This window comes from Culex pipiens, chromosome 1 (assembly GCF_016801865.2).
Source record: "Culex pipiens pallens isolate TS chromosome 1, TS_CPP_V2, whole genome shotgun sequence".
NCBI lineage: Eukaryota > Metazoa > Arthropoda > Insecta > Diptera > Culicidae > Culex > Culex pipiens.
The window spans coordinates 32,108,367-32,118,780 of record NC_068937.1 but is presented as its reverse complement, the minus strand read 5'-3'; the positions used below and the strand labels follow the sequence as shown (position 1 = coordinate 32,118,780).

At 37.4% G+C, this 10,414-nt stretch overlaps 1 protein-coding gene across 1 annotated transcript; it reads left to right on the top strand.

Annotated features, from left to right (window-relative positions):
- Nucleotides 1–471: 471 nt before the first annotated feature.
- Nucleotides 472–9,795, top strand: LOC120419613 (poly(ADP-ribose) glycohydrolase-like). Its single transcript, XM_039582352.2, has 4 exons — nucleotides 472–612; nucleotides 671–1,584; nucleotides 8,425–8,989; nucleotides 9,048–9,795. Exons 1-4 carry the CDS (start codon nucleotides 600–602, stop codon nucleotides 9,719–9,721), a joined length of 2,166 nt encoding a protein of 721 aa, XP_039438286.1. The 5' UTR covers nucleotides 472–599; the 3' UTR covers nucleotides 9,722–9,795.
- The last annotated feature ends 619 nt before the right edge of the window (nucleotides 9,796–10,414 follow it).

The following is a 10,414-nucleotide window of genomic DNA, read 5'->3' as shown; positions in this document are numbered from 1 at the left end:
TTTTTGATACGATGCAACGGCTTTGAGATACAGCAATATTTAAATTACGAAATACAAAAATATTGAAAACACTTACGCCCTTTTCAAATGTCATTATCGAGTGTAACTGGCTCCATATACACAAAAATGGCTTATATAAGCGTAGGATAACATGTCTACAAAGTTTCATTAACAGTCTGGACCCGAAGCCTGATTTTTCTGTTACATTCTTATTGGAATTCCATATGAACTGTAACGGGGATTGCAGGCACCGGGTACTGACTATTAAAATCGGAGAGGGTCGAGAAAAAAGTACCTAAAAAATTCCTGTTTTGGGCTGGAATTGCTCACTAATGAAATCGGCATGTCAACTGAACGTCTCGGTTGCATACTTGAAGGCGCATTTCAATTCCACGTTATCGTACGCTTCCCTCCACCAGGTGGCGACAAAGTGTTTGCCAAAACTGCCGAATTGGCATCACTGGTCTGAAATGTTTTGCCGGTGCCACCAACTGACAGCCGTTTGTTTTGGACCGAGTTTTGCGTGAAACGTCGAAAATATTTTATCAGGATTTTACACGAATAACTGCTTCTGTTTTACGGAGTTTATCTGGAATATAATGAGTGCAGCAGGTATGGTTCAAGTTACAAAATGCAAAGTTTATACTAAACGGATTTACGCACCTCGCAGATGACTCACCGCTCGATCCGGACGGTGTTGACCACCGGCCGTGGCGCGGCGTTCCGATGGACATCGTCTACCGTGGGCTGGACCGGTTCGAGCTGCGGCACTTCCCGGAGGTGCGACCCTCCGACGACCACACCGTGCTGTACAATTTGCCGTGGGATCCGGACGACACGCAACCTCCGGCGCCGCGGCGCTCCTACTCCAAGTGGGACGCGAACCACGTGCGACTGCCCTGCTCGCACCGGAGTCAGTACCCGGTGGAGCAGGAGGACGGAAGTAGCACGTTGGAGAGTCGGTGGGAACTGGTCCAGAATGCGCTGCTGCAGCCGATTCGCGACAGCCGGGAGTTGGAGAGGGCGATTTTGTCGTACAACACAAAGTACGCGACCAGCTGGAAGTTTAAATCGCTGCACAAACTGTTCGAGGAGGAGCTGGACGAGCCGGAAAGTGCCGGGTTCTTCAAGTACACGCTGCCCAAGCTGATCCGGCTGGCATTGGCACTGCCGGAACTTGTGCCGGGAGCGATTCCCCTCCTTAAACAAGGCTCCAACAAGTCCATTTCGCTCTCCCAGCAGCAGGTGGCCAGCTTGCTGGCGAACGCCTTCCTGTGCACCTTCCCCCGGCGGAACACGCAGAAGAAAAAGTCCGAGTACAGCCTCTTTCCGGACATCAACTTCAACCGGCTGTTTCAGTCCAGCGGACAGTCGGTGCTGGAGAAGATAAAATGCTTGTGCAACTACTTCCGGCGCGTTTGTGCCCGCATGCCGACCGGGGTGGTCACGTTCCAGCGGAGGTACGTCCATCCGAAGCAGTTTCCCGAGTGGGCCCGGTGTGAGGCGACGGTTGTGCGTGAAGTGGTGCCTGTTCATATAAGCTCCGAGGGAACGATTGAGGACCAGGGTCGCGGGTTGTTGCAGGTGAGTTGTCTTTTGTAGCTGTTTGTCCAAATAAATTGAATTGATGGTATTGACAGTTTTGTGCTTGTTCTTATAACGTTGGTAGGGTAGAATGCTGTTTTCCAGAGTTCAAGTGGTGATTATTGAAGAGAAAGTTATCATTTCAAAGAAACTAACTTTATCTACTCATTAGTTGTAATTATAAAAGTAGATTTCAATGCTCTCTTTAAATTGCACAGTTTTCTTTTGACGTAGTCCAGGGCTTCTTCACGGCTTAATTTGCATTCCTTAGTGCAATCCATTTGACCACGGAATCAAGAATTTCAGTGTTCTTAAATATTTGTTTGTGTTATTCGTGTAATATTGTATTTCTGAATTCTTTTAAAGCCAGAACATCAAAATTATACTTTCAGGAACCTTGTAAGCTTATCAAGAATTTTATTACATATTTGAATAATTTAAAAAAATGCTAATATTTAAAAAAAAAAAGATTTTAAAACACTAAATCAGTAACAACATTTTAAAAGGGCAAAACCTACAATCCTGCCGTTCCGGGAAAATCAACATTCAATATTTTGCAATTTCGATCAATTCCTATTTCCACTAAAATGCATGAAAACCATCAATTTTGTCAAAACGTAATAGTAAATAGCAATAATTTCATCATACAGTGCAATTTGAAATTAATCAAGGTACTTTTGCTATTAAAAATTGAGAAAAAGAAATCACGCTCTTTTGAAGAGCGTGCCTACATTTTCGCCCCACCGTATTCGCCACCCACCCAACCAAAACAAAAGTATCGCCCGTAGACTACGTAGTTTCAGAGTTTTGAAATTTTGGAGGGTGTTTCATAAACAGTTTTGTCCGCTTTGCATGATTCTGATGAAAACTCAGTTTGTTTACATCTGAAGGTTTCGCCCTTTCGAAAAGTTTTAACAGAAATGTTTCAAATATAAAAAATATCATAAGTTTTATAATTATAAAAATTTTCTAATATTTTAACAATTTCTTTTTTTCAGAAATTACAAGTCAAAATTTCAAAAGTTTAAAAAATCTGAAATATAGAAATTCTAAAACACATCTTTACGAAAAACCCGAAATTCTAACATTCAAAAATTCAAAAAAAAACTCAAAATTCCAGAATTAAAAATGTGGAGTTCAGAAATTTGAAAATTTAAGAATTTATAAATAACGAAAAACAAAAAAAAATAGAAATTTAAAAACATAAAATTTAAGAATTTAAGAATTTAAGAATTTAAGAATTTAAGAATTTAAGAATTTAAGAATTTAAGAATTTAAGAATTTAAGAATTTAAGAATTTAAGAATTTAAGAATTTAAGAATTTAAGAATTTAAGAATTTAAGAATTTAAGAATTTAAGAATTTAAGAATTTAAGAATTTAAGAATTTAAGAATTTAAGAATTTAAGAATTTAAGAATTTAAGAATTTAAGAATTTAAGAATTTAAGAATTTAAGAATTTAAGAATTTAAGAATTTAAGAATTTAAGAATTTAAGAATTTAAGAATTTAAGAATTTAAGAATTTAAGAATTTAAGAATTTAAGAATTTAAGAATTTAAGAATTTAAGAATTTAAGAATTTAAGAATTTAAGAATTTAAGAATTTAAGAATTTAAGAATTTAAGAATTTAAGAATTTAAGAATTTAAGAATTTAATAATTTAAGAATTTAAGAATTTAAGAATTTAGGAATTTAAGAATTTAAGAATTTAAGAATTTAAGAATTTAAGAATTTAAGAATTTAAGAATTTAAGAATTTAAGAATTTAAGAATTTAAGAATTTAAGAATTTAAGAATTTAAGAATTTAAGAATTTAAGAATTTAAGAATTTAAGAATTTAAGAATTTAAGAATTTAAGAATTTAAGAATTTAAGAATTTAAGAATTTAAGAATTTAAGAATTTAAGAATTTAAGAATTTAAGAATTTAAGAATTTAAGAATTTAAGAATTTAAGAATTTAAGAATTTAAGAATTTAAGAATTTAAGAATTTAAGAATTTAAGAATTTAAGAATTTAAGAATTTAAGAATTTAAGAATTTAAGAATTTAAGAATTTAAGAATTTAAGAATTTAAGAATTTAAGAATTTAAGAATTTAAGAATTTAAGAATTTAAGAATTTAAGAATTTAAGAATTTAAGAATTTAAGAATTTAAGAATTTCAGAATTTCAGAATTTCAGAATTTCAGAATTTCAGAATTTCAGAATTTCAGAATTTCAGAATTTCAGAATTTCAGAATTTCAGAATTTCAGAATTTCAGAATTTCAGAATTTCAGAATTTCAGAATTTCAGAATTTCAGAATTTCAGAATTTCAGAATTTCAGAATTTCAGAATTTCAGAATTTCAGAATTTCAGAATTTCAGAATTTCAGAATTTCAGAATTTCAGAATTTCAGAATTTCAGAATTTCAGAATTTCAGAATTTAAGAATTTAAGAATTTAAGAATTTAAGAATTTAAGAATTTAAGAATTTCAGAATTTAAGAATTTAAGAATTTAAGAATTTTAGAATTTAAGAATTTAAGAATTCAAGACTTTTAGAATTTAAGAATTTAAGAAAAACTTTTAAACATTTGTACCAGCCTTATTTTATAATTTTCTATTTTCCAAATTTCCTAACTTCCTAATTTCCTAATTTTCTTACTTTCTTATTTCCAAATTTTCTGATTTCCAAATTTCCTAATTTTCCTAATTTATTTATTCGCAAATTTCCTTATTTCCTTATAACCAAATTTCTTTTTTACCATATTTCCTATCTTCCTAATTTCCTAAATTTCTGATATCCTATTATCCTAATATCCTAATTTTCAAATTTCCTAATTTCCTTATTTCCTAATTTCTTTAATTCATTATTACATTTTTTCCTAATTTCCTAATTTTCTAATTACCTCAATTTCTCAATTTCCTTACATCCAAATTTCCTAACTTCTTTGTTTCATTATTTCATAATTGTGTAATTTCCTAATTTCCTAGCTTCCAAATTTATTAATTTTCTAATTTCCTAATTACCAAATTGCAGGCCAAGGGTGCATGATACTGATGATACTCGTCGGTTGACACACCTAGGCGAGGAACATCCCGGAAGGAGCCCAACTACATCCGTAGTGCTGTTTGGACAAAACAGCATGGCTCTGGTTCCTTGCAAGTGTCCTATTTTCTTACCTCCACGTTGGCTTGGTTTAGTCATCATGATGACAAGGTGTAACCTAGCTGGTGGCCTGTGGAAACGACTCGTAAACCTTTGACCAGCGAGGGTCAGAGTAGAGACGGCTAGAAGAAAGGGGCGCGTCAATGTGGGAAAGGGAAGTAATTTGTGATTGTAGACGGTATTGTTTTGATTCGCAGTATGTTGAGTCAACTGCTGTGGATGTACCTGAGCATCGCAGAACGGGGTTTCTCTTCTTTCCATTTCAGCTAACAGCTATCTTCTGTTTATTTTGTTTCACTGATTTTCTAAAACGGCTTCTGCTTACTATCCTCCGTTTGATTTCGATTTTACTTATTTGATTCTCTTATTTCTCAACGCTTTTCCACTCTATTTTACCAATTGATGCTGCTGTAACAAACTGTCTGCTTTCCCTTAATTTGGCAGCGATGTCAATTTTGTTTATCATGTGCCTTTTCTTTATTTATCTATTTGAATAATTTCTCATCCTCCCTATAAATTGCCCTCAATACAATCTAAGCTTGTTTGTTACCTCTTTTTATTAACTATTGTTAATTTCTTTATCTACTTCATAAATTACTATCTTTCTTTTACTTTTGATTCTTTAATAGTATATTTCCTTCACTGTCCATTGTTTTGAAACTTCACCTTTTTCTTAAGCAAGGTTGGAGCCCTTACTCAATTTATGGAATGATTAAAGGATTAACACAAATATTACTATTGTACTTTTGGTAAACTTTTATAACATGCTTAGGACCAAAAATTGTAACAAAACACCGCGACAAAAGAAATAGCAACAGATAAACACGACTTAACATTAGGGAATATTTCAGGAGAAAACAATACACAGTAAAATAACAACTAGTTTTTGAATTCAAACTAAAAATAAAACAGTTTTTACTTTAACGAAAATTGATAGGCACACTTTGAATGGATAGGCGCTTATACTTACATCAAACCCTACGTAATGTACCACCCCCGGCCGAGTTAAAATGCGTAACTGGAAAAGAAGGTGTGCATGCCTGGCACGAACACTCAAAGCGTGTTCTAGCGTGCTGCTCGTACTGACTCAGAGCAAGGGTGAGATGTAGGTGTAAGGGCAGTGCGTGTTCGTCGGGAACCTGGTGCATAAGATCGGTCAAGGTCCGTTCTTACACTGAAAATTGCGAATTGCGAATTTCCTAATTACCAAATTTCCTAATTTCTTAACATCCTAAGTTCTTAATTTCATTTTTTCATTATTATTTAATTCATAATTTTATAATTTTAGTTTGTCTTGTTGTAGAATTTATAAATTTCTAATTTTCTGATTTTTTGAAGAAATTTTCAATTTTGATTTCTCAATTTTGTTTATAATTAATAATTGTTGTTTAAAAATTTTAAATAAACATTTTTAATCTATTTAATTTAAACTTTTGAATATTTTTGATCTTTTGTATTTTCCCCCCAAAGAACCTCAAGCGCGCACACCGTCAAACGCGCTCATACCGAACTGTCAACTTTTCTTGGGGGGGTTACAAAAAGAACACGCAACATTTCTTGACCGCGTTCCTTCCGATCTGCATACCGTTCTTTAAAAACAAAAAAGAGATTTGAAGAATTTCAGCACATAAAAAATTTTAATTTAAAAAAGTTATTAAAATTATTTTAAAACAATAGTTTTTGTTGAATGCTGGCTTACTTTAGCTTTTTCACAAAACTCGAAGAGCCTCCTCATAGGGGAAAGTGGTGCAAGTGTAACAAGCTACGGAAATGCTCGTTATAACCCATTAAAAACGTTAAAAAATCAGTCGGATTTTTTAGAATCATCTTATTCCAGGTCTTGACTGAGTCTTTGATAGAACAAGGTTTAAAAAAATTCTGTTTTTTAATGTAAAAAATTGATTTCAATTTTTTTGATTTTTCGTACGTTCTACTCAACTAGTGGGGCAAGACGAACAACCCGTTGGGGCAAGAGGAACAATGCATGAAAAAACATGCTAATTTACTAACAATTCTCGTATGAGTTTTCAAAAAGCCGTAAGAGCCACCTTGACCTCTGACTTTATTTCCGGGTTTTCTCCAAATTGATACAAAATTGCATTTTTGTTTAGTTCAGGGCACTTGTAGGACGTGTAGATGAACAATCTCAAGCATTTTTGTAATTGGTTTTTCGTAAGTAGGTCGAATACCGATGAAAAAGAGCTTTATTTACCAATGGCTCTTACGTCCTTTTGAAAACTAATCCGAGAATTGTACTATTATCACTTAGATACATCAGATTAGGATGTATTTGAAACGTTTCTTTCATTTTTAGATTAAAAAATAATATTTTACTAAAAATTTGACCGTTTTTACGAAAAAAAAAATATTACTTAGATGATAAATAGTAAATTTTCATGATATTATTAAATCGTGTATGGGCAATTTTTTAAACAATTGTTTATCAGTTTTTAAGAACTGTTATGTATTTTTTCACAATAAAATATGTTGCTGCAGCAATTCGTATTTTTTTCCATACTAAAAATCCATATGGTACACTTGCCCCACCTAAACAAGATTTTTTAAAAGCTCTCTACAAAAATAACCAAAACATAAATCATACTTTATAATACGTGCAAGTCATTGGTAGGGACACTACTGATCTAGGAAAAATAGCATTTTGATAATATCAGCCGTAAAACGAACCCTAAGCCTTATTTTGTACTTTCCAAATATTATAAGGAAACAAAGGTTTTGAAAAAACTTCATTCAATCTTATGCCCCGTGGCTTTTACGTCGTTTTGGCGGTTATGTGGTAGTAGAATCAGCTAATTGCATTGCTAGCAACAATTCCTCATACTGGAAATAATCAAAATTGTAAAAATTACGGCCTTACGAGCGATTGTTCCTCTTGCCCCATATGGTCGTCTTGCCCCACCTTCCCCTACTCCATTCGCATGGGCGAGTTATAGCCGATTTTTAAAATGTAAATAAGGTTATAACTCATACAAGTTTGACAGTTGCGGTTTTAAAAACGATTATAACCGGCTATAATTCGCCCGTGTAAATGAGGTATCAGCTTCCTTTAGATATACGGAAGGTTTTGTTAAAGCTGTTAAGCTGTCAAAATGCTAGTGCGCCCTTTTCAACTGTTGCTCCCGATAGAATGCTCTCCATTCTGACAGCTGTCACTTTGATCGCGGCAGTCTGAGGTGAGCTTTCCGGGCGACGTCTCATTGAACTTGTCCAAACGTGTTCGCTGCCAAGGAGGAAATTGAATAACTTTATGCAGAAACTTGTTCAGCGCGAATTCACACGCTGATTTTTACAGTTCAACGCGAAATCATGACGCATGTTCGAACTCATGTCATGGAAGTTCGCACAATCTTAAGGATGTTCCGGCTCAAAGAACATTTCCGTTGAACAGCCTGGAGGAAGTAGAGGCAGTAAGTCGTACCTTCGCGAACAAAAAAGGGTATGAGACTGAAGAGGGGACCGTATTGTCACAGATTTTTCCTCGTAGAAGGAGAAAATGTAACTGAACTGAATTCATTACACTCTCTGTAATCATAACCTAAATAAAAGCAGAATTTGGACGCATACTGTTTTATTGAGTATAGCGTTGAAGTCCGTAGTTGGGCTGTGTTTGTCTAGTAGTCTTTTCGGACCACATTTCAACCACAACTAGGCTGCCGATAACTGTTGTTTCTCCCTTCAAGGTCGACTTCGCCAACAAGTACCTCGGCGGGGGCGTCCTCGGCCACGGTTGCGTCCAGGAGGAGATCCGGTTCGTCATCAATCCGGAGCTGCTGGTGAGCAAGCTGTTCACGGAGGCGCTAAAACCGCAAGAGGCACTGCTGATGCTGGGCACGGAGCAGTTTAGCGAGTACAGCGGGTACGCGTCCAGCTTTCAGTTTGCCGGGAACTTTGAGGATGAGACTCCGCGGGATGTTAGTGGACGGCGCGAGTGCTACATTGTGGCGATTGACGCGTTGCAGTTTGTGCAGAGCAGCCACCAGTACCGGGAGGAGTTGATGCTGCGGGAGTTGAACAAGGCTTGGGTGGGGTTTGGGCATCCGTTGAAGACGCCGGCGCCGGGCGTGGCTACGGGGAATTGGGGCTGCGGGGCGTTTGGAGGAGATGCGAGGTTGAAGGCGCTGCTGCAGCTGATGGTTTGCTGCGTGCTGAATCGACCGCTGGTTTACTATACCTTCGGGGATCGCGAGCTGAGAGATCAGGTTTACGGGATGTACACGTTCCTGGTGGACAACAAGGTTAAAATCAGTAAGTCTTTTCGATTCTTGCTAGATTCAAAGTCCTAAAGCGTTTCTCCCCCTTCCAGGTGAAATCTGGCGCTCCCTCAAGGACTTCCGCAAGCATGGCCTCCCCCCGAACAAGCTCTACCCTTACTTCTACCAAGATTACTACGACCGCCGGAGCAAAATATCCTGCTTCAACCTGAAAAGCCCAAAGCACAAGGAAAAATCCCCCGAACCACACCCACAATCCCTCACCAACGACCCCGACGACGAGAGTCTAGCCTCGCTGATGCGCGACCTGGTCGACAACGACAACGACCCCGAGGCAGCAGGACAGCAACCCTCAACGTCAACCGCGACGCCCTCCCCAAAAAAATCCGGCCGAATGTCGCTGATTGCCGAGCTGGATCGAAGTTACTACTCGGTCGGTCCGGGACCCGCCAAAAAGCTCTGCCCGTCCACGTCGCCTTGTTCGGTCAATGGAAACGAGGTCGACGAAACGACCGAAAGCGGCAGCGAGGTTCGCATCCAGATCGAGGCGGAAGAGGATGTGGTGAAACCGGCCGCGGAGGAGGAGGAGGAGGAGGAGCGGACCGTTGAGGGGAGTAGCCAGATTCAGTACGAGGAGGAGGTTGGGGAGTTTGTGGAAGGGACGCCGCCGGTGGAGGCGAGAAAGAGGAGCTCGACGGGGGAGAGTGGCTCGGAAGGGAGGGGAAGCAGGAAAATATCGGACTATTTCTCTAAACTTGGTAAGTAGAGTGGAAGGGGGCTTTTGTTGATTGTGTAGACGCGAAATTGAATATAAACGGATCAGTTGATGTTGATTTTGAAGTGGCGAGAGTTTAAGCTGGGATGTAGCCAAAGTATCACATAGTCCATGGCACTTTTGAGCAGGTTGTGCAAACTAAAGAACCTCTTTGTACGGACCGTGGACAATCGCCAAAATGGTTTATGATGGCGATCTGGCCGCCTCCGTCATTTGCACCTAGAACCCCTCTTCCAAGTCCTGTCTCTCTGGTGAAGAATCGATGTAATAGGGGAAATATACCCTTTCTAATCAAACACCTATCTTCGTCATATGGAGAGTTTGATGCTCGATTAAAGCTCCAAAAATACTATTTAGGCTATAAACTTACCAGCAACGGCACCGCCTCGAGTAAGCACGCAAATTTATGCCATTTACTAGCCAAAAAGATCAAATTTAATGCAATTTTGATCATGATTTCTATTTTGCAAGACCATTTCTCATCATTTTGGTGGCACACACATCCACACGCACGATGAGAGGTTAACTGCTTAACAAAAGTCGTCATCAATATCTTTTCACTTGCGCTAACGTTTTCATAGCGCTTGAGATATAAAATTGCTTCCAACTACCGGCAACATGTTCTTTTGCACATTAGTTAGTCACTCACTTGAAAAATAATCCCGAAAAATCTAAATAATTAGC

What these genes read in the sequence shown, in the direction of transcription:
- LOC120419613 (XM_039582352.2), top strand. An exon ending in AGGGTCGCGGGTTGTTGCAG is followed by an intron (nt 1,585 to 8,424) that starts GTGAGTTGTCTT and finishes TCTCCCTTCAAG; the next exon opens with GTCGACTTCGCCAACAAGTA. An exon ending in GGACAACAAGGTTAAAATCA is followed by an intron (nt 8,990 to 9,047) that starts GTAAGTCTTTTC and finishes TCCCCCTTCCAG; the next exon opens with GTGAAATCTGGCGCTCCCTC.